Source organism: Garra rufa, chromosome 2, assembly GCF_049309525.1.
Source record: "Garra rufa chromosome 2, GarRuf1.0, whole genome shotgun sequence".
NCBI lineage: Eukaryota > Metazoa > Chordata > Actinopteri > Cypriniformes > Cyprinidae > Garra > Garra rufa.
Genome location: NC_133362.1, coordinates 34,469,333 through 34,494,405, shown reverse-complemented (window position 1 = coordinate 34,494,405; position 25,073 = coordinate 34,469,333). Strand labels below are relative to the sequence as shown.

The 25,073-nt window shown below is 38.6% G+C and overlaps 2 protein-coding genes across 2 annotated transcripts in view; one reads left to right on the top strand and one right to left on the bottom strand.

The window, feature by feature from the left end:
* Positions 1-14,774, bottom strand: part of lrmda (leucine rich melanocyte differentiation associated) — a 432,723-nt gene extending 417,949 nt beyond the window's left edge. The window contains exons 1-2 of the mRNA XM_073834159.1: positions 14,583-14,774; positions 13,227-13,327 (exon numbers count right to left, since the gene is read on the bottom strand). Coding sequence (XP_073690260.1) covers positions 13,227-13,327; positions 14,583-14,624 — 143 coding nt within the window. The 5' untranslated portion in view covers positions 14,625-14,774. The remainder of the gene's footprint in view (positions 1-13,226; positions 13,328-14,582) is intronic.
* A 4,103-nt stretch (positions 14,775-18,877) lies between these two features.
* Positions 18,878-21,726, top strand: znf503 (zinc finger protein 503). Its single transcript, XM_073834158.1, has 2 exons — positions 18,878-19,428; positions 19,838-21,726. Exons 1-2 carry the CDS (start codon positions 19,168-19,170, stop codon positions 21,266-21,268), a joined length of 1,692 nt encoding a protein of 563 aa, XP_073690259.1. The 5' UTR covers positions 18,878-19,167; the 3' UTR covers positions 21,269-21,726.
* The last annotated feature ends 3,347 nt before the right edge of the window (positions 21,727-25,073 follow it).

The window sequence follows — 25,073 nt, the reverse complement described above, 5'->3', positions numbered from 1 at the left end:
ACATTTAAACTGCAGTTTGGAAATTCAAACTCGGGACACCATAGAAGTCCACTATATGGAGAAAAATCCTGAAATGTTTTCTTCAAAAAACATAATTTCTTTACAACTGAAGAAAGAAAGACATGAATATCTTGGATGCCAAGGGAGTGAGTACATTATCTGTACATTTTTGTACTGGAAGTGAACTTCTCCTTTAAATAAACAGTGTTAATACGGCTCTTACAGAAATGCTTTCTTAAAGTCATACTGTTTTTTAAAAGCAGGGTATTGTGATACATTTTTGAACCGGTATATCGTGTAACACTATTCCACATAGGACAAAAAGCATCATAAAAGCCCAATAAACTTTGTTTGAGAAAACATGCAAGTCACCAGTCACTAAAAAAGGTGACCATTAACTGATCATTGATCAATGTATAGAAAGGAATAGCTTTAACATCTGCTTTAAGTAACTCCTTCTGTGCTCCAAGGAAGAAAGTAAGCCATCTGGGTTTCCAAAATCAAGCAAATGCAGACAGATTTTTCATTTTTGGGTGAACTATTGCTTTAAAAATGAGAGCTCGTAACACATAAGACACTTTCATGGTCTCCTGTTTGACTTTCACTTGAATCACAAATCACTCCTGACTAAATGTTTGATGTAATAGTCTTTCCATGTACGTTTGATCCACAGATTATGCCAGCAGAAGTTTAGTCTGATGAAACCATGAAAGCACTCTCCTCCACAGAGAAAGCCGTAATGCAATGCAGCACATTATGAAATGCATTATCATTTCAGACAGTTACTTTAGCAACTGTAAAATGGCACTATCCAGTCATCCAACAGTAACCTCTAAGCGTTGAAGAGAAAGATACATAATAAATGATTTAGAGACAGAAGTACAGATATTCTAAACACATTAAATAAGAGGTTGTAAGTTATGAGCAAAGCAAAAGTGGAGCATAAAAGCTTAACTTCATATTGTAATGTTGGCTCAACATAGCGTCATCCAACTCCGTGCCAATTCCAATCTCCCGCAGTTTGAGCAAAATTTCATTTTTATTTTATTCATTCTGCATGTTTCATTAATACTTGTCACGCCCTCCTTTGGTAGCTTCCGGATATTCTTTTCATTTTTAGCACCTCCAGCTACCTCCCATTGGTTTTACAACTTCAAAACATACCTCATGAAAAAATCAGGAGTTATCTGACATGTGTCCCCCTACCCGGATGGCATGCCAACACCAAAGGCCAGCATTGATTTTCTGTAAAGCAGGGCCGGATTAGCCCCCTTTAGGGCTCAGCTGCCTCAGCACGGCCGGAGGGGCTGCTATAAAGCTAATAATTAATTTAAACTGCCTGCTGGACTGTCGAAGGATTCACATTTGCAACACACCACCAACCGGTTGTGACTACGATTCTATAGAGAGGACGTGGCATTTATATCTCCAGCACGCTGGACAAAGATGTGCGGTCATGGTGTGTAACTTCACAAAACGACCTAGCAACGCACACCAACACTTATTTCTAGACAGTAGGGATGTAACAATATCAAATCTCATGAGCTCCAACCCAAATGATTCAAGAAAATCAGGAGCAACATGTACTGAACTTTCTACCACACTGACATGGAGTTAAACACAGCATCGTACCCCAAAAAGTTCAAAGTAATTCTGTACACTGAGCGACAAGCTTTGAAGCCACAATGTCCTCAGCATGGTCTTATCAAGAGCTCAGAGCCTGGTAGAGCAGTTCTAACACAAGGAGGTTAAGCTTTCTTAGACCTACACTTCTGTTTGATAGGTGATACATCTACTGAAATTATATACAGTGAAAAACTGTATTGGACATAACATGTAATTTTAGGGTCGTATACAGTTTTTGGAAGTATAAAATAACAATTTACAGTGAAAAAATATTTCACATTTAATGTTTTTTCGTTAAAATAGCTTTGTTTTTACTTAGTTTTTTGCTTATGAGTTGTGTACTTTAGTGTTGTATGTTACATCTAATGTTGTTAAATGAATGTTTATTGCATTATTTCTAAAGGTGCACAACAGATTTCAGTACTTCCATAGGTTGGTATATTAGTATTACACCAGTTAATGATTTTTTTTTTTCTGGAATCCATTTTTTCCATTTAAATTTTTCTAGACTCTGTTTAAAAGGTTAAATTACAAATATTAAATTAAAAAGCATGTCTGATTAATTGAAATCATGAAACATACACAATTTAACAGCAATTTATTAAAAGTTTAACAAAAATTATATTTTTAAGGCCCTATGAAATTAGTTTTTTTTTTTTTTATTAGTTTTTTTTGGGACCAAATTTCATTAATTTCCTGGATTCCATTTTAATGGCTTCATTAAATTTTAATAGTCAAAAGCAGTCTAATTAATTGATTTTATTCCAGAATTAATTTATTATTGTTTTACTTTATTTTATTTTTTTTTCCCCCAGAAATGCGGTGATATGCATTTACATTTTTGGTAAATAATTTCTAGTAAATTATTTTTATGGTAAATATTCCTTAAAAAAGTTTCTGTCACAGTTTCTTCAAGTTAAACCAAACTTTTATATTGACGGTTGCTGTAAAGACCTTTAAATTTATGTTCATATATGATATGACGATTTTCTCAAAAGAAATGGCAAAATGCTAACAAAGTGACTCTCAGAGCAGTTCTAGAATAACGTTTGTGTTCATATACTCTTATATTGAGGCGGCAGAAGCTGAAAACACTGTCACACGTGCCTCAGTATGTGTATAGTAAACGAAACCGCGTGTCTGCGTCATTCATTCATATAGAGAAATGCGCAAAACATGCAGGTTCATATTTACATAGTATTTTTGAGGCTTAATATTCAGACACTAGTCTTTATCGCTTTTAAAGTGATTTAAGTGCACTGACCCACTTTTGATTTATTCATCTAAAATTGGGCAAATTCTGTGACATTCCGTTTTATACAGTATTTTTTTTTTTGACTGGATTCCGCAATCTCGTCCGCGTTTTCAGAAAAAACAAACAACAAACAAAACAAACAAACAGATGCATGCAATTAAAATGGACTTTTATCCAATATTTGTGTGTGCTGTGTAGATTTATGCATAGTGTGTTCTTTATTGTGCATTTAGCTCATCAATATGCTAACAAGTCAAGACTCCGGTGAAGAACATTTCTCATGAAGTTACATGATCATTCGGATGCTGACTATGGAGGGTAGTAGGCGCATTCTATGAATATCCAATTCAGAAACATAACAGAAACAGACGGGCCACGTCACAGGTCTATGAAATCCCTTCCTTCCCTTCAGTGCCAGCGAGAGCTCTTGCAGAAGGTCCGGTAAAGGGATTTCACCTGAACCCCTTTATCTTATTGACGCAAACTCTCCTCAGATCAGACGCGTACTGCCGGTGTAGGGGCAGTCTAGGCTGTCTGTCTGAGAAAGTAGGCTCATGAGGATATCCCACCTCCTCCCTCTCTTCCAATGTTGGGCATTTTGATGCCTCACACTCTCAGTTCTGTAACGGACTCTGAAGACCAACAGACCCAGACACAAAAACACAACTCTTTCCTCAAGACCAAAGCAGTCTCAGAGCCGAAGGGGGAAAATGCCTTAAACATCACCAAATATCCAGATAATAGCAGACTCCTACCTGAGATGTAACTGAGATGTAAACAATGCCTGTTTACATTACATCGTAGGTGTTTGATGTGACATTGTTTTACATGACGAGTATGTGGTATATATGTAAAAGGCAATAAACTGTCAAAAAAAAAAATTCATTATAATTTAGCATTTTGAGCTGAACATGGCACTTTTCCATTTTTCTAAATTTATGCTCATGATCAATACTATTCAGTGCCATGTGACCCTGAACCACAAAACTATAAGGGTAATTTTTTTAATGTATTTAGAATTGTATTTACATTATCTGAAAGCTGAATAAATAAGCTTTGCATTAATGTATGGTTTGTTGGGATAGGAAAATATTTGTCCGAGATACAGATTTTGAATCAGAGGATGTAAAAAAAAAAATCTAAATATTGAGAAAATCGCCTTTAAAGTTGTCCAAATGAAGTTCAAACATAAGTTCATGCATATTACTCATAAAAAAATTAAGTTTTGATATATTTACAGTAGGAAATATCTTAATGGAACCCAATCTTTACATAATCTCCTAATGATTTTTGGCATAAAAGAAAAATCTATAATGTTGACCCATACAACATGTTTTGGCTATTGCTACAAATATTCCCTGCGCTACTTAAGACTGGTTTTGTGTTCCAGGGTCACATATGTTTGTATTTGTTGGCCATTAAAAATTTAAAGGCATTGCGTTATGTTGCGGTCGGTATGCTACAAAGATTATATCTGATTTCAATTATGCCACAGATTTATCAAACTGCCACAGACATAATTTAGTGACAATAAATCTTTTTTTATAATACAGCATTTTGCATGTCACAATGTATGATATGCAATAACGTCATAGCATGCTGACTGAATTTTAGATAAACAACTACATAATTTACAAAAAACTCACAAGTAATTGAAACATAATTTGTCAATTTAAATATGAAATGCAATGGTGTTTTTCCCCTGCACTGTTAAAGTAAATAAATACAAACAAACAAACTAATAAAAATACCAAACTAATTAGTTTCAGGGTTTAGGGGGGAAAAAAATACTTTTCAGTGTCTGAGAAAATAAAACTTTAGGTGTGATTAATTGCTGAGATTGAAATCAATTATCGTACCAAAAAAAAAAATCTAGCAGGTGTTAAAAATATGATGATATGAGTTGCTAACTGATTACTAGATCACAAAACGCCCCCTATACAATACACCCATTATTAAAAATGCTATTGGATAAACACACCCATTATTTTCCATACAATGTTCTTTAAGGACGCACATAGCTGTTACGTGCTTTAGCTGTGAAAAGCTGTAAGCGGCTCTGAAATGTGCTGGGGAAATGTGTTGCAGCTGTGTTCAAAATCTGCAGCAGCTGTTTAAACCCCTGTATGGTTTTGGTATGCTGGCCAAGAGAGAAAAAAAAAAAAGCTGGGATGGTACACGTTTGCAAAGCAAGCGATTTGGATAGTACCCTCTAGTTCATCACTCTCCAGGTGGCACACCACTGTTTAACAGAAATCATAACACTGAGGCTGATTTATTATTCTGGGCAGCATCTATCCGCAAACTGTTAGGGCAAATATTTTCTAATAACGACGAGCGTTCGGAGAAGTAAATTCCTAATGACAGGGTTCATAGTGTGTTTTATGGTGGCTGGACAAATTCACACAGCGTTAACATTTATCACAGCGCCCGGTTGAGGAACTGCCCCCTAAACTTCAAAACATAAGAAGGCGCTACAATCTTCTTTTAAAATCTTGGCAAGATAAAGCCAGCGTATCTTTCTTCGCTTTTCAGAACCGGCTCGCTAGGAGACACTGTGGGAGACAAAGTGTCATGGAGCAAGAGGATAGTACCGAGGGGGAATCCTTTGTTCCGTTTCCAAACAGCTAACCTCCTTTTTTTCCCCCCCTTTGGGAAACGTCCAGGGGGAAGTTAAAGTATGGCAGGCTCTTTTTTGTTTCAAAGCACTAATAAGTTCCATGCCTGCGAGTTGCTTACATCATTAATCAGCGAGATGGCTTTGCGTGATAAAGGACGTAAACTGGCAGCGAACCATGAACTAACACAGATTTTAACGTTGGGCCTGTCGCTCCGCACCCACATCGTACCAGCAGCCCAGATGCCAGGCGTCGCTCGTGCTCCGGAGCTCCGGTCGCAGGTCGTCCATGCATCAGCGCGGCGAAAACACCATTTTGCTAAACACGTTGGCGATGAATTAAACATCCTTCTTCATTAGCATGATGTTAAAGCCGCTCGTGGATTAAGTTTTGCGATAATCAATCAACGTGAACGAGAGCCTACATGCGAAGCGCTATCGACGGACCGCTTTCCAAAGCGAGGAGAGAATGATGTCGAACTCGTTTGTTTCTAAACATGTCAAAACAGAGGAAGGGAGTCAGGCATGTCTGCCATGCAGGGCCCCATCAGGTCAGGCTATAAAAATCCATCACCGGGTTTGTGCTCTGCTAAAGCGCTAAGGAAACATATTGTAGATTTTAAGAGCCTTTTTATTCAGCCAGACTGTGTACTAAAACTAATTGGATTTCTGTCAATGGAAAAATATATCCCTGGGAAGACTTTGAACTACATAACGCTGACGGTCCAACGGCCCATGAGGGACCGAGCCTTCCTCGGTGCCAAACGTGAGGGAGGAAAATTAAACCAACGGTCAACATAAAATATTAAAATAGCACGGTATCGAGTTTTTGAAAAATGATGTCAGGCTCACTCATTAGGTTCACCAACACAGTGAATTAAGCTACATTTAGTGGGTGATAATTGAAATCATAGCTGTAGTCATTACCGCTGACATGTCTCTAAATAATACCCTATAAATTTCCCCTCCGTTTTTTGGGGGGCTCAGTGACAGCTGGCAGGGCCTGAGAAAAATAAAGTACAGAAACTATTATTCTCCCCTGTGTGACCGGCCTTCCTATTCTCTCTTCCTTAAAGCCAATAAAACGTCAGCTTTTATTCTACCCCTCCAAAGTGCTGGCTGGATGTCAGCTATCCTCTCTAAAGCCCTGCCACAGAAAACTGAGGGCCTGTAAATCACTATGTCACAGGCACACCATCCGTCTTCGGGTATACAATAAAACAGGGATGCAGTTATAGAGAGAGAGACGCCCGTGCCCGATATATATTTAATTTGAACAAAAAGAGAACATAAAGACGTTCGCTTCCATTCAAGGCCGACGGTTTGAGATGCGGCGTACGGCGCGTCCGAACAGATATTTGGCGGATGGAAACGCTGATAATGATTTAAAGATAATTCTTTTGCCATCAGGCCTCTTTTGTCGCACCGTAACAGCGGAACTGTGATTTACGTGACGGTCGAGACTCGTAGAACAGAAAGACTTTCTGGCATTGGACATTTATTGGCATTTCCGATAGGCGCAGATGATATTGGAAAGCCACGTAAAATCATTTCGTACTTAACCGGATTTTTTTTCCGGAATAAACATCTACAACAATGAAGCCATTCATTTATTTGAGATGTCAGAGCAGCAGTCTTGAGAGCATTATTTCAAAACCAAAGTACACAAGTCAGCAGTCAGAACTGACATTTACAATCTAGGTGGTTTGTGAGATAAACACAGGGTGATTAGTGATCGTTTGACAAAGCGGAGACCTTTCCACCACTCAACACGGAACGTTCCTGGAAAGTTGAATCAGAAATGAGATTTAGAGACATCTTGTTATAACAACATGTACCAGAAAGCATCTTGAAAGCTTTTCGTATTTAGTGACTCCTTAAGCCTGCGGTTCAAGTCCAAAACACTAGCGTCAGTCTGTGCGTTCGTACCTGCACTTTAACTTTTGCCATCCAGACGGGACAGAAGGACAGACCTCTAAACGAATACCATATTGCTGCGGTTTGGCAGTGACATGTGGAAGAAAAATGTTTTTTATCAGATACAAGATTGTCATCTTAGCGAAATACAGAAAGCACGATTTGCCCGCAAGAACTTTTCAAAACTAATTTGGTAGGACTTGATGATGTTCCCCTCTCGCTGGCCGGACAGAACACGGTGCCTGTTTTGGCAGTCCGCAGAGATACTGCACATCAACTGGATTTTATTCTTCCTGGGGCAATTAAGTACAGCTCTGTTTATGCAAAGAGCAGGAAAAACTGCCATGCAAAAGAGACAAGGACGTGTGGCTGCTCAAGTCAAGGCCATCTGCATTAGAAACGGCTGGAAATACCAAGACGAGATGAGGGCTTCCTTTCCTGTTGCTGTTTAAAAAAAATAAAAAATAGCTGAATAGATAAATGATAACTGGAGGCAAATAGCACGTGAGAAAGGAGGTATGGCAAGCACACATGACATAGGTACACTGGACACAAACAACTGGAGGATCAAATACACTTTTTTTTTTTTTAGGAACGTGTGTAAATGTGTGTATACATGATGGTTGAAGCCGAACCACAATCGTCTAAATCCACAATTACCTAGGTCTGTTAGCATGACTTTTCAGTCAGACTCAAACATTTACGTGACATATTAAAAACACAAATTACTGCTTTAGTCTGACTAAACTTAAACTTTTAAAGTTTAAGTAAACATACTTGATGACTAACAGATAGCAATGCATAAATCATAATGATGCGGCTTACAGATCAGGCCCAAACACAAATACAGCGATGGTCTCACGCCATTCTTTGGTTAAGAAGAAATGCTCTCTTTCGTTTAAAGTCATGTTTGCTTTGACCTTAAAATAATTTCCTTTAGCATAACTGGGTCATATCTTCGCTGTGGAACAAAGACGCGCAGCCGGCGCACACTAAACTTATTCAAATTATCCATTAGCAAAGCAGCAAGCAACAAACATGTCAACTATAATGCATCCAAAATGGTTTCTCTGTATTCTCCCAATTTTGCCTGTCAGCTCATCCCCTCTTGAAGCAATCACAGAGGTACAAATTTGCTCGGAGAAATTAAATGAGATTTTATTGCTTCGTAGTTGATTTATAAGAGCGGCACGCTGAATGAAAATGCATAAATTCCATTTCTGCCACTTGCGCCCGTCTAACAAACGAGACAGGGCTAAAGGAACGCAGCATCCTCTTCTAATGCAAGCCAAACAGGCCGGGCCCTTCCCAAATATTAGTGCTAAATAAGCCTGATAGATCAGATATGGAAAATTCTCATTTCCACAAAAGCATCAATTTCCATACCCTCTGCGGGCTAAGTGATTTGACGACTTCATTTCGACAGTTTCTCCCTCGTACTCTTAACTGACATTTTATCTACATACTGGCACCGCCGCAGATTGAACACACCCGGAAGACAATGACAGGCCCTTCTACCGTTGTCACTTCTCATTTCGCCGAAGAGCGATGCGTTTTACTGGCTTATGCCAATAATAGCCCCATCAAAAAGGAGACTCCACCTTGCTCTGATGTTGAGGGAGCACTTCATGTCGCAGGCTCTCATTTGTCAATTAACAGGAGCCTTCTGGTGTTGGCGCGCGGGGGCTTGAAAGACAAAGTCTCGCCCGTGACGAATGAAGAGAGACAGATGAGTGAAGCATGAGCTGGAGTGTAATACTATAATGTGCTTTAGATATGAATATAAAACGACATTGCTGACAGTCCATACAAGGTTATATTTCATTTCTCGGTGTACCCAGCCACCGTACTTTGTCTTCTTTGTTCCGTTTTCATCAGACTACTTGCGTCTCATTGTGACAGGCTGTCTACATTTAAAGCAGCTCCATTTGAAAATGCAAGTTAGCATATTTGATTTGCCTTCAAGACATATACGCAGGTGAGCGCTGTTTTTTAATGCACTAACTCTTATGCATCTCAAATTTCAAGAGAACCAGAGTCCAGCTGTGCGGTTATGAGCGTCATTTTAAATTCCGTTGGATGTTAGCCTGTTACAATCAAGCTTTATACAACTTATAACGGTTTCTCTTTGAAATATATTCTCCTTGATTTGGCTGTTGGCTCATACATAAGGTGGCGTAATACGCCGAATCTGATGACAGACAGGCTGTCGGACCTCCTAGGCAGAAAGTGACACCGGAGGGAGGAATTCACGGCCGCTTCGTTCCTCTGCATGACTGAGGGCCATCATGTTTACCCCTCATCTGGACAGGACCAGACAAGACAATAACATTCCCTTTGCTTTCACCATCCACTCTGCACAAAGCCACGCATGTCTAGGACACTGGAGGGGACACTTTGACAGCAATCCCCGACCTGGGATTACTCCTCCTGTCTATGATCTAATACCTTTTCATGGCTAGTCTTGAGAAAGGTACCGTTTCACCTTCATACCGACTCAACGTTAAAACCTCACAAAAGGCAACTTGTGAAAGGTCTGATAAACTGAATGTGATTTTACATGCGTGTTCGCAGAGATTCTCTCTGACACCTCTCACATCAGGTAACGCAGCCCGCGAGTGCATGTAGTGGTTTTGGGCTGTGGTGCATCACTGTGATGACTAGGCCTGCTTACTGAACATCTAACTTCAATTTTGAGTTCTCAAAATAATAGCTCAAAAAATCATGACTGAACTTTTGACTTTACTAATTGATCTTGACAGAAAGCACATAAGGTATCATGATGTAATCCATAACATACCACAAAACATCTAGTGATACATTTTCATTAAATTTGGCAGTTTAAGATTTAGATGCATATTTTTTATATTTTAAATTACATATTTTTAAAATTTACTAATGGGTTAGTTCACACAAAGATACATTTGTATGTCATATTTACACATTTTCAGGTAATTCCAAAACTCTACACACTTCTTTCTCTTGAAAACACAATAGAATGGTCTTTCTTTGGGATGTATAAACACATACAGTAGTAGCAATGTTTTAAAGAGGAAGAAATAAAGGGATACCACATTTGAAAATGAAAACTGTCAGTTATTTTAATGCGTTTCGCATTTCTTAAAAGGTATGACTTTCTTTTATGAAACATAAAAGATGATATTTTGAAGAACAGTGGAATCCAAACAACACTGGAAACCATTGATTTCTATTAATTATGAAATTATGAGCAAATGATGACAGAAGTTTCATTTTTGATTTTTGGATGAAGCATCCCTTTGAAAGATGCCATCAAAGAGGGATTTACTTTGCAAACTGTCACTAAATAAGCAAATGAAATAATATCTAAAAATAATATCAACTAACGAGACACACGCATCCCGTATAAAATGCTCATCTCTGGATGACCCAAATTGTCTTGTGGCCGCCCTCAGGACAACAAAGGAACCTTTCCATCACTTTGTCATGTTCACATATTTAAGTCCTCATGCTAGAGGGCAGGATGTCTGTCTATTAACTTCTTACTGTGGGGTCTTTGTGTGAACATGGCAGAAGAAGCAGTGAAATCCTGACTGTAGGCCACATCCTCACTTTATTCTGATCACATGCCTCTTTATAAATTAAATTTCACACTGAATGCAACCCTAACCCCAACAAAGCATATGACCAAACCAGCTCCAGTAACAGAACCTTCTGTTCTGCTCAAAGGCTCTGTGATGTGGTAAACAAGAAAATGATTTAAGCGCCAGCTTTGGCATTTCTGTGTTTGATATACACATACAGATGTCAAAGAGAAAAGCTTTCTGCTGACATGTCCTGTTGCCAAAAATCATCTCTTATTGGCAGTTTGATTTGATTTGGCAGTTGAGTTGAGTTTCGATTGGAGTTATTCCAAAACAAGCGCACGTCACTACATCGGTAATGTAAATCCTGCAGTGTTTTAATGGCAAGACAATGAACACGACATTGTTCTAGAAGCATTGCCATTAATAGCCTATCGATGCTCCCAACTATTCTGGTAATTATCTTATACATAAAAAGCTATAAATGATTTGATGATAGCATAATGGCTCAGCAAAGGCAATAAACCACAGTGCAAGCGTTTCTATCTGTAGCAATGCTGCATATTTCACCTACTATGTGTATGGTGAAACTGTTAGGAAAGATTACGAAAGATACTGATGCAATAAAGAGCATTGCATTAAAGAACAAACATCAAGACAAACCACTAACTTTGTGAATAGACGGTGTAGATGTACTGATCTCCTCAGCCATAATCGAACAGCTGATCAAAAAGACAAAATGTAAATACCTAAATATCGACAATTCTGGGTTTTACAGCTTTCATCCAATACCAGGTCGCCAGTCACAAATGCTCATTAGGAATATTAATGCGCCGATAAGCGTACATTTATGTGCGACACATTGAAGCAGCACAGGATTTGGCAATTATTAATGTGACAGACTCCAGTGCAAAGCGAATCAATTAAATGGAAGAATCCACATTTTCAGCACAGATAACTGCCTCAAGACGACAATTTTCACATGACAAAAAGAGGCCCATTCAGAGTCCTTCAAGGCCTGACAGGTCAAGAAAAGAAGTCTGAAACAAAGGCACCTTATAACCATCATCTCCTCTCTTTTAGTTGTCAGATCAGCTTTGCTAGTCCTGCTGCTGAAATGGCATCCCCCTCCCCAGCTGCCACAAGGTGCTTCTTCATGTCCTGTCAAAGGAATCTTTTATTCTATTTGCTCAGCATTAACATGTCACATTTATTGATCAGGCTTTTTATCTGGCCACAGCATGGCACACCGCTACTGTACCCGCCGTTCTCTGATGTCTCAATGACAAGGCTGACGACGTAATGCACATAATGCATGTATTAAATTGCACTTAATGCAGAGGTGTGACTCTATGCGCGACAGGTAGATCGAGTCAGAGATGTTGTGTGCGGTTGGGATCCTGTCATTTATGGCAATGTTCTAGAATGTTTCACATGATAGAAACATCCCACAAGGACTTTCTCAACCAATTCGGGACTAAAATTACATATTTAACAGCTGAATATGACATGAATTCCCTAATGTGGCAGCACTGACGTAAACAATATAGCTGAACCAAACAAAACTCGCACATTTTCCTGATTATTGCTGCTGAAAATGGTCAATTATTGTCATGTTTTCGGCTGTACTAATCGGTTGGACCTGGACAAACAGCTGAAAGCCAAAAGTTGTAACAAATCAAGGAGACGAGTGCAAAAAACTGTCTGAGGAACAAAAGGCGTTTGTGGCTGGCCAAACTGAACCAGGATTTCCAGGTCAAGTATCTTGACAACATTTGTGTTTGTTCTTATTTCCAGTAAGTTAGGTGATATATTAAGTTAATATCTTTATTAATAATGCTTGAATGTATTTTTACCACTTATTAACTTTAGTTTCTCAAAATATTGCGCCCTTTTCTGATTACTAAGTTTTTCCCTATATGATTTAGCAGCTTTTTCCATGGTTTAGACAACATAAATTAGCAGAACAACGTATTCAGTAGTACATTAACAATGCAACCCATGCTGTTCACATCTGAGAATCGCCAATATGGCCGTGCATCCGGGTAACTGGCCAAACCGTGGCATAAGTGCAAACCCTCTCTGTCTTTCCAGAGAGGATAATAACCTATGGAAAAAAATGATGTATCTCCCTCCTCAGATCCATATGGGAATCCAGTGTGTGCATAATAGGTATCATGCTTGTCATTGCTGTCTGCCATCATCACGCCCTGTTAGGAGTTACACTCAGACACAAACAGTAACTTACCTCAGTTGGTTGAAGCTGAGATCTAATCTTCTTGCCACTTCTCCATATTTTGTTCCAAGAAAATCTGGAATGTCTTCCCAATCATGTCCAATGCAGGACACCTGCAACACAGAGTAAGAGATATCAGTTTTATTACACAGCTGGCACTTTGAATTATTGTTGTTTTAAAACTGACCTTCTTAAACATTATACTGATGGAGATAAGATTAAACATATGTTTGTTATGAAGCTGTCCATAAACGTGACCGCTAATATACAGTGGTGGCCAAAATTATTGGAATACTAGTATTTTCACCAGCTAAAAAATGGTTTTAAGCCAGTTATTTCTATCTTTTGCTATAATGTGTCTGTAGGACGTATCAGTTTACATATCCAAACATTAATTTTGCCATTAATTGTAATAATCCAGTGAGATTTTTATTTGCACTGCGCGTCTGACAATAGCCAGTGCTCCACACAGAGATCTGATCTCATCATCATACAGTCTGTCTGGAAGGATGTGAAGCAACAGAAACAGAAGAAACTGAGAAAGTCTAAATCCAGAGGAACTGTGGCAACATCTCCAAGATGCTTCAAGAGACCTACCTGCAAAGCTACATTAAAAAAACTATGTGCAAGCTGCTTTCAACACAAAGGATGGTCACACCAAATGTTGATTTAATTTAGTTAATAGAAGTTAACTGATAAAAAAAAAATCTATTTATGACATTATTTTTGACAGCATCCTCATTTTACAGCAAGTGCCTAAAACTTTTCACAGTACTGTAGCTTTGCAGGTAAGTTTCTTGGAAATATTAGAGATGTTGCCACAGTTCTTCTGGATTTAGTCTGTCTCAGTTTGTTCTGTTTCTTCATGTCTTTCCAGACAGACTGGATGATGATGATGATGATGAGATCAGATCTCTGTGGAGCACTGGTTGTCGTCAGTCTCCTTGTGCAAACAAAAATCTCACCGGTTTATAACAATTAATGGCAAAATGAATGTTTGGAAATGCAAACTGATATTTGCAATAGAGCAAAAGATAGAAATAACTGACTTAAAACTATTGTAGCTAGTGAGAATACTAGTGTTCTAATAATTCTGGCCACCACTGAATTCTGAAACCACTGACTATTATGTTAGTCAACAACTATCTAAGCAGTTTATGATACATTTTTGTAATCATATTTTTGACTAGAGTTGTCTCGTAACACAGAAAGCATATTTATATAAATACATCCTCTGTTCTGTCAATCTACATGACACTGAATGCTGACAAAAAACAAACAAACAAACAAACAAACGCACACATAGGGGCGTCTGGTTGAATACGTAATACAGGTCACAGGACAGCAAGTTTGCGGTATTTCACTTACCTGACTTCCATTCACTACAACCATTGACTCGTTGTATGCCATTGTACTCAAATGACAGTTCTGAAGCAAAGAAGAATCTTAACGAGGACCACCACAAACGTTTTTCAGCTCATACGACTGAAACGTGTTCTTTATGTTTTCGAAATAAACTTTTAAACTACGCTCCGAAAGAAGCTTTACTTCTTCCGCGTGCTCGTGTCAGCTGATCTAGGACGGAAGCACGCGCCACTGTTCAACTGTTCAAATCTGTTTCAGCTGGTCATAACGTCTTCCCGAGGATGTAACCATGAGTAGCATTGCTGCTAGCAATATAGACAGCTTTCGTTTATAAAGTAACAATTTTAATTACTGGAAGTTGGGGTGAATTTGCAAAGTATGTGTTTAAAGTGTTATGCAAACTCATATTTCACTGTATTATCATTTCGCTAATAACATTTAACTTCCATTTGTGTGTTCATATAATCGTTAAAGTTAAAATAACACGTTAAAGCTTTATTATCACTGTATGACAGGGCATGCAGAAAGAGAGACGCACAAAAGCAAAAGCTGTGGCTGGGAGCGCCATGACGTCACAGCGGATCCTCCCATAGGCGGAAGTTTTGGACGCGCAGACAGTGTGGAGACAAGTAGGATTTCTTATCTTATGCTGGCGGTAGCGCACGAACACTAGAATAATGTATTTACTTAGGCTGCTAAAGTGTGCTTCATAAGACGTCAATGGAAATCTATTTAAATGCTTTCTTTCTTTCTTTATAGAAAATAAAAGGATTGTGCCTGTAAATGTTCATACCTGTCGTAACGCATTGGAGCGCGTATGTGTAATTTCAGGTAAAGTGGTTCATTGTGGTCTCTTTTACCAAACTTAGTGATAGGCAGTGCTTTGTAATGCATGTTTAACTGGTGTTGAACTAATTTAAATATGATTATTTTTATACAGTAGATGCTTCGAAAGAAGGGAGGCGGACTAAGACGCTCTATACGCAAAATGAGCCGTTTTCATTTTTAAACAATTTGGGTTGGTTGAATTTCCACAGTGTGCTTATGTGAGTTTTTTCTGAACACTAAAAATATAATAAATACTGTGTTTTTATTGAAAGTGATTTTGTGTTGCTTACTTTGACTAAGCTGCTTTGCCCATCACTTAATGTCTGCAACCGTTTCAAATTTATTTGTAACTTGAGGGGGGAGAAAATGAGTGTGAAATGTGTTATTGTTTATTTTGATAAATCGTGATGTCCTGAACTTTGACTACACAGAATGTTTTGCACAAGTGTTTTCGGCTGCTTTAGGCAGCTCTGTAAATGACTATATTTAGTCATGCATAAACATGACGATATGAAATATATGAAAATACATTTGCATTTAAATAATATGAATTATGGGCCCCCCCAAAACTATGTTCCCATTTAAGGGTAATACCGAGTGTTTGGTATCTGGTTCAGAAGCTCATTCGTCATGCAGACAATAAAGAGAAATTTTTTGCCCGATGCTGGAAATTTATGGTTACCCTTCTCTGCCCTAATAACTCTCGCAGCGCTGACAGCTTGTGCAAAAAACAGTCACACATCTTTACATACTAAAGAAAGATCCTGCGTTCAGCTTGTTTAAAATGGCCGATATCAACACCAGCGTCTGTTTGAATGTGTGTTGTATTAGCAAAGGGAATAACACAGCAGTCTTCTCACTCTTTGCACTTTCAATAACATGTATAACTATGTAATGATAATGTAATACAAGTCGAGAATTTAAAGCTGGTTAATTGTAAAGGTTTTTCTATTTGTTTTAAATCGACAATTAAGGGTTTTCAAAATTTTGAACTAAACTACGTGCATGTCTTCGAGCAAGGCCTGTGTGTTATATGAGTAAATAATTCTAACTTTCTAAATATTAGAACACGCAAACTACATTAAAAAGCCAAATGCAATCAGTAAATATTGATTTTTAGAGAGAGAGAGAGAGTGTGTGTGTGTGTGTGTGTGTGTGTGTGTGTGTGTGTGTGTGTGTGTGTGTGTGTGTGTGTGTGTGTGTGTGTGTGTGTGTGTGTGTGTAAGAGAGAGAGAGAGTTAGAGAGATAGGATGAATAATTACCCACGCGTTTGTATAGGTTTATAGGCTTTTACAATAAAATTATTTATATTTTATTTTAAAAGTTAAATGTACTTGGAAAATTTGAGCAATGTTATTTTTATGAAGAAGAGGGGGTTGTGTTGTTTATAGCCTGGAGATTTAAATAAAACTGCGTTTTAGCAATTAATTGCAAAGTATGGCAAACCAGCAAACTTTATTGTTTGTCTCAGATCGGGGTTATCTGTTTCAGTGTGTCTGAGATAGTCTAACAAAATATACATTTCTTTCACGCTGATGACTGTCCACTCCAGGTTTTCTTGCTCTCCTAGATGACCTGTCAAGCGGATTACCGCAGAAAGAGATTAATGGTGGAGGCGGGTTGCAATAATAATCGTTTTGTTTGATGTGACAACTTTGATAGGCGTTGATTTACTTACAAACTGATAGGCTTTTAATTGAGCGCCTCCATCCAGTGAGAGATGAAAGGCAAAGCGCATTGAAAAGCTGCCCGATTGCCCCGGAGCCTCAATACTGATTAGCCGTCTCAGCGGTGAATAGTTCAAGGCATTTTAAACTTCTTTTCTCAAAGGTCTGACAGACCATTTCTCTTTCTTTTATGTCTTTTTGGGATTGTCAAATAAAATGAATAATTTTATTGTGTGTAAATAAAATTTAGTTGACATGAATGGAAAAACTGTCTGGACCTTTTTTTTATGATTATTGTATTCTAGTCTCTTTTAACATTCCAAGTGAGTTAAAGTTTTGTTGGTTTTTGCCCGAGGCAATGTGATACCAGTTCACATTTGTGCAAAACACATCGTGTCCGGAAAAACCTGAAACTGCATGTGAGACAAGGAAAATGTAATTTGAAGTAGCCATCATGTACACCTGTCTGAAACTTAGCCTCAGCATGTTTAAAACAGGTCTTACTGCTCATGCAGTCAGAAAATCGACTTGTTTCTTTATATTTCAGTATGTACTTGCAGAAGAAAATAAGTTGAAGCCAAATTAAAAACTAATTAAACAAATGATAATGAACGTAAAGTATGAAAAACAGGTAATTTAACAGCAAAATATTAGATTACAAGTTGTATAGCCTATAATACAAAAACAAAAACAAAAAAATCATTACTTGCTTCGTTGTTTTAGAACTTTTTTAGAAGTAAAATAATTATATGCCACATTCATTATGCATATTTAAATCGCCCCAAAACGTCGTCAAAAGTACTTCAGAAATAAAAACAAAACTCTTGTTTTATTTAGCAGCTGTATTCCTAGTATAGGATAAATGACCGGTGGTTGATTTTCTATTTCTGCCTCGATTGAAAATAGGCTAAACACGGGGAGTAGGTTCTTGTCTTACCGCAGGTTTTAAACAAGAAAAAACCTTTCCAAACCGAATAAAGCCGAGAAACTACATGCCCCTCAAATTAAGTGACTCTTCTCCGGGATGCTGCTTTTGCCCTTTTCTCCGTCACTCGCGGCACATAATCAGCTTCAAAAGCTGACGTGAAGTAAGAAAAGGATTGACATCGACTGACAAATAACTGATTGATTGCGGTCGAGCAGAATTGACAGTTGACGGAGGGGTGGGGATAGAAATAGAAGGGCGGTGTATATTATATTGAAAACATGTGACATTCACATCCCTCTATCACTGCATTGGTCTGCTCTTGTCAACGCTTGTCTGATTGGGGAATTCAAACACTACAAGTTGATCTTGTGTTTATGGTTTGGTGTTTTCAGACCTTCGCCTAAGGTAGGCGCGTAACAGAAAAAAGACTAAACGCACACAACATCATTGTAAAGCTTACAAAAAAATAAGTATTGCATCAAATAGTTAGCTCCTAAAATCTAGTCTTTCATATAAAGCGGTGTGTAGACTAATTAAAATGGAATACAAAAACGTTTAATTCTGTTTTTGTTGATTATAGTCAATAAAAGTGACGCTCAGCCTAATAAAAGGCATATAAAAAAAGTATGAGAGGGGATTATTTTTTTACACTTAGGTAATCTTTTTAAAAAAAGATGGCAAATCCAAGTTTTTCTACTCATGAAAATGAATAACGAGCAGTTTAAATCAGATTTCTTGACAGAGGCAGCGGCGTGCACGACAACCCACATATTGAGCCAAATCTCCTCCCCCAAGTTGTCAAAATAGAGGCGCTTGCAGAAGGAGGAACGTCACATCCCCTTGACCCTCCAATCACCTCGGGGTCCCATTTGATTGGAAGGCGGCAAGGGCTTTAATCTCGGACTAATTCAGCTGCTTTTGAAGTGAAAATTTCTACCAGTTCTTGGTTTGGGAGGACAAGCGCGCGGACCTACGGGAAGAACCAGAGCGCGCGCTATGCCTATGGTGTCACACGCGGCTCCGGATCTGCGATAACCTCGCACTCTGCTCCAGACGGATTATACTATTTATCTTTATTTCTGCTATTTGAGAGAAGATCGTGGCGTAGGTTTTATTTATGAATCTGATAAATGAAATACCAACAAAATACATGAGAATTGGGTCATGATCACATCGCCCTCTGCTTCTGCTTCAAGAAATAGTGATACTGATCTAGTCTGGGAAAGCAGCAGCAGCAGCTCTCGGAATAACAACTCCGCGGTCGTCAGCAAGCCTTTTCTCCATTCCGTTCCTCCTTCGGACCCTTTACGGCAAGCGAACCGACTTCCCATAAAGATTTTGAAAATGCTTACTGCACGCACAGGACACATTTTACACCCTGAATATCTTCAGCCATTGCCATCCACCCCGGTCAGTCCAATTGAGGTAAGATGCGAATCCGATGGTTTTTTTTTTAAGATGTTCGTGTATTTTATCAGTGCGAGTCCGCATTCTCTTTTTCTCGGTGAAATGACGGGACATTACGGGGATCTTGGATTAGACGTAGCGGAGTAGAGAGGTTAAAATTAATAAAACGTTTTAGTCAACATCGTATTTTAATTTAAACCAGTTTTCCCCTTTAATTCAGCTAATGTCGTAAACGCGCTTTTGGCGTAGAGTATTTATCATTTCAGCCCGTTTTGCGCGATGCGCACTTTCGTTTAAAAGGTTCAAATAGAAAAGACGAGTCGTTTAATGAAGTTTATTTGTTGTGTATTTTGACAAATGTGTTGTAATTAATGCGCTTGCACGCATTTGAGGTGTCTAAATCTTTTATTTTTATCTGTCCTCGCAGCTCGATGCCAAGAAAAGTCCTCTGGCTCTTCTTGCGCAAACATGCTCTCAGATCGGTAAACCGGACCCTCCACCCTCCTCCAAACTCTCCTCGGTAACATCAAACGGATCTAACGAGAAAGAGTCGAAATCTGGTCCTTTAAAACTGAGTGACATCGGTGTGGAAGACAAATCCAGCTTCAAGCCGTACTCAAAGCCATCGGATAAGAAGGACTCGTCTTCTGCGGTGTCGAACGGAGAGAAGTCTGGTTTCCGTGTGCCTAGCGCCACCTGCCAGCCGTTCACTCCCAGGACTGGCAGCCCGAATTCCAGCACTTCGGCTTCCCCGATGCCGTCAGATGGAAAGGGAGAGAGAGATGAAAAGAAAGAGTCTGACTGTAATAAAAACTGCACCTCAGATGGATCTGCACCGACCAGCATCAGCCACAGCCGGATAAGCGTGAGCTGTGCGGGAATTAACGTGGAAGTCAACCAGCACCAGGAAACCACATCAGGATCCAAAGCAGCGACGTCGGAGTCCTCATCTGTCACCTCTTCGTCCTCAGCCTCTGTCCTGGGGTCAGGACTTGTAGCCCCCGTATCTCCGTACAAACCTGGCCAGACTGTTTTTCCTCTGCCCCCGGCTGGCATGACGTACCCTGGAAGTTTAGCAGGGGCCTACGCTGGCTATCCGCAGCACTTCCTGCCCCACGGTGGAAGTCTGGTCAACGCACAGCTCGCCAGCTCGCTGGGCTGCAGTAAAGCTGGCTCAAGCCCCCTCGCCGGGGCGTCCCCTCCATCTATAATGTCTGCTAGCCTTTGTAGAGACCCTTATTGCTTGAGTTACCACTGTGCCAGCCACTTGGCCGGCGCGGCCGGAGCTTCCTGCACACACGACTCGGCGGCCGCGGCTGCCGCGTCCGCTTTGAAGTCCGGATATCCCCTCATGTACCCGACACACCCTTTGCACGGTGTTCACTCCTCGCCGCCATCTTTTGGTGGACACCCTTTGTACCCCTATGGCTTCATGCTGCCCAACGATCCTCTACCCCATGTGTGTAACTGGGTGTCAGCTAACGGACCTTGTGACAAGCGTTTCTCGTCCTCCGAAGAACTTCTTAACCACCTGCGGACGCACACCGCGTTCAACGGGACCGAAAAGTTGATATCGGGTTATCCCAGTTCATCATCGTTAGCTAGTGCTGCCGCTGCAGCTATGGCGTGCCATATGCACATGCCGCCCTCAGGAGCCCCTGGGAGCCCCGGGACACTGGCACTTAGGAGCCCGCATCACGCCTTAGGACTAAGCAGCCGCTATCACCCGTATTCAAAGAGTCCGTTGCCTACTCCCGGCGCACCGGTTCCGGTACCTGCCGCCACCGGTCCCTATTACTCTCCCTATGCACTGTACGGTCAAAGACTCACCACAGCATCAGCGCTTGGATACCAGTAAAAAAAAATACAAAACAGACTTTGTCCAAATTTATAGATTATAAAGATTGAAATATAAAGACTTTTATATCATCGCGCCACTGAAGGACTGGATCCGTGGACTCACTGTATTTATTTATGTCGGCTTAAAGCGGACGATAATACAAATGAAAATATTTGAGCAACTCAAAAGTGCATTACATTTGAACTGAACTCTGTAGATAACGTGAAACACATGTTAGAGTACTAATAAAATAGGGGTCTTCAGTTGGATGTTGATTTGGAATTGCTATGATTGTACTGTTCGTTATTATTTAATGTCTCATTGAAAAGAAGATAATTTACATGCATGTTTGTTTCTTAATTCCCAAACTGTCCACATGATTTGAAATTGCCGTTATTTTTCAGGTGTACACCACGGAGAGAGAATTGGTATTTTTTGTATGTATTCTGGAAAATAAGAAACAATTCTGTTCCATATTTCTGTCTTCAGTTTTCATTAACTTGACATCACCAAAACTGAGCTCAAACTAAATTTGGTCATTTAGGTATATTGATTTTGCCGTTTCAAATACAAACCATGTCATTTCCAAGGTTGCAGCCTTTCTCAGGTTTTACAGTTCTGCTTAATGATTCAACTGCGATTAAGAGTTCAAATTACGAATGCATTCGTCGGTGTCTGAGCGATTTTATTATTATTATTATTGTTTAATGGTTGACCAGCAGACAGCCTATATTCAATCAATGAAGCCAAAACACGTTTGAAGTAATTTCAGGCTAATTTTGTTACTCGTGCATTGAATTTTATTAATAAAAAATAGTTTATGAATACAAAAAAATAAATGTACAAATGGCAACTTTATTTCATACGGAACGGCGTTAAAAATAATTAATGGGACGTATCATCGTCTTTTATATTTTTTAAGAAACGAAATGCTTTCAGCATAACTTTTAGGTGAGTGACACAACCGGTGTTCGCTTTCTTATTCAGTTTCATAACAATATCATGTTGTCAGTCCATCATCTTCCCGTATATCGAATATTTATTTTATAAACGGCTCTGTTAAATTCTGAACGTGCATTTGTTGTTGAACAAGACTGTATTTTGTAATGCTAGGTTCATTTGCTGTAAGTTATATCTGCAGCCGTCAAAGCCTTATTGTGGACAATGAAATATGTTTGAGAAACGCTATAGCAGACAATATTGAGAGTGCTTTGTTTATATAAATATTATAGGAAACAGACTACAACGTTTTAAAAAAAAGGAATTACGAATGGCCCATATTTTAATAGTTTTATTGTGTTAACCTATTTGCTCTCACTCAATATCAGTTTTAAATCTGCTTTAAGTGAATTAACGAAAAATAATAATTATCAGTTTGTCGAAATGTTTGCACATAAAGGTAAAGTACACACTTTTGTCAAATATCATAGCAACGTATAACTGTCAGCAATATTTTAATTCAGTGAGCAAACGCAAACATTGTCATTAGACTAGACTTGTAAATCATACCGGTCATTTAATAAAACACTAGTTTCCAGCTAGGAAAAAAACAATGCAGTTTGTGTTTTATATTTAGGCCTATCAATATATAGTGTGTTTTATCCGTTGTCACCCAAATATTTTCTCGACAATTCCATTTTATTTGCGTACACATTTCAATGAAACACATTTTATGAAACTATAAATTTATATGAACGATTATAATTAGTTGAAAAACCGTGTAACCAAAAGGGGAAACAAAGAAAAAAATCTTTATTGAATGCTCCATTTAATAATAATAAGGAACTCCCAAAAAATAAAGAAGCCGTAAGGTCCAGGTCTGGGATAACGCATAAGGACAAAAATCAAATAAGCTACTTTGATATTTTGTTTGCTAGACCAATAATAAAAAACGTGTTTATTTTCTATTGCAGTAGTGCTTTTATATTGTTAAAGAAAATAATTATTTTTGACAAAATGGCCACTTTGCAATACAGCCTACGCAGGTAACCAACAAGGCAATATACTTACGAGAAAACCAACGAGTTTTAATCGCGTAAATTAACTACATTGGATATATAAAATTTAATAATATACCCTGCAATTTCAAATACAAAGTACAATTCGTCTCAGGACATTTTATGCGTTTTTTTCGTTAATCCCTCAAGCTTTATACGCGAAACAAACTGCACTAAGCTTATATACCGTTATTACAGGTGAAACAATGTTTCAGTTCAGTGAATATCCTGTGTAAATTATTTATTATTTATGTTTTTAAAGTATTTACATACTAAAACTATAAGTATAGTATAAAAAAAAAATGTTTTGATTTAGGGACAAATGACAATTAGCCCGGAATAGGAATGTTCAATAATATATAAATAAATGGACTACGTGAGTTTTATGAAGTAAAGCAGTAACTAATGACACAAGATTAATTAATGATTGTATTTACACTCCTAAAGCAGTTCATTAAAGATGGAAAACTTCACCCGCCCAGAAATGTCATAGACGCGGAGCAACTAGACCATGTTCTGGAGGCCCACACAAGCTTTAAACTGATGTAATGACGGTGAAAGAGAGCAATTTCCATTTTTACCCACATCATGGTGGCTGTGAGGAGGTCCCCGATGGAAAGCCATTCATCATGTGCCCCTCCTCCCGGGCCTGTCATCAGAGGAGCTAGCAGGCACATGTGTGCATAAATTACCCCGCTTGCCTTCTTCCACTGCTGTTCACTGTGGCTAAGGAGTATAAAGAGGAACAGAACTCCACTGCCTGCTAGTAAAGCATGACTTACACCACTGATCAGCCCTGAAATGAGCATGTTTATATGGGTGATAAATAAAGCGAATACCTTCCACAGTGGTCTCGAGTAAGGTGCCAGGCAACCGCAATCTGGAAAAGAGGACGATTGGAATGCCAGATTAACCTGTGACAACAACGGCTTGTTATAGGAGATGAATTTGAGTCCAAAGCCTAGTTTTCTGAGCGGAAACATTTCAGAGATCAACAACATGCGACATGACTTTTACGAAATTGAAAGCGTTGTTCTTTTAGGGCTCTACAAGACGCAGAGGTCCTCAAAAATACGCTTTACATTAAAGTATCAGATTCAAAGTTTTTTTTTTTTTTTGTCAATCATATAAGAACCGTTTATAAACAAAATAAAAGGTTAACATGTACGCTCCATTATAAAAGTTACTTTAGGCTATGCACGGCATGGTATAAACTATTTAAAAAAATGAAATAGCATTGTCAGATACTTTGATTTGCGTTATTGTATTTTTCGAAAATGTGTTTTTTTTTTTTTTTTTTTTTTTTTGGTCAAATCAAACCCAAAAACAGGAATTCTATTCTAAATAACATCTTTGTTGTTTAAAATTTTGTCTTTAAAAATATCTGATGAGTTTTAAATCAGAGGAACATATTTAAAAAGTAGGTTGATTTTTCCACATACTTAAAAAGTGTTTTTTTTTTAGTGTACTGTGTATGTGTAAAAAACTGATTTAATAAATTAAATAACTCTGAAGAAACACAATTAACACTAAATTAAATGTGACATGGAGACTGAAATATTTTTTTTTGTAAAACTAATACTACTTAATATTTTTGTTTAAATTACAACTTCAAAAAATCCTTTCTTTTTTTTTTACAGTGTGCTGGGACTCTCAACTGAACATGGTTAATAATTAACATGTGTACAGTGTACAGCCACACCTAAGGTTTCATGCCAGAGGTGCTAAAAAAACTAATTGCATTGGTAGAGATGCATGGCTGATTTATGGACCAAGCTGAGGAGGCTGTGCCAAGGTATGCTGACACACAAGGCCTTCCTGCTCTG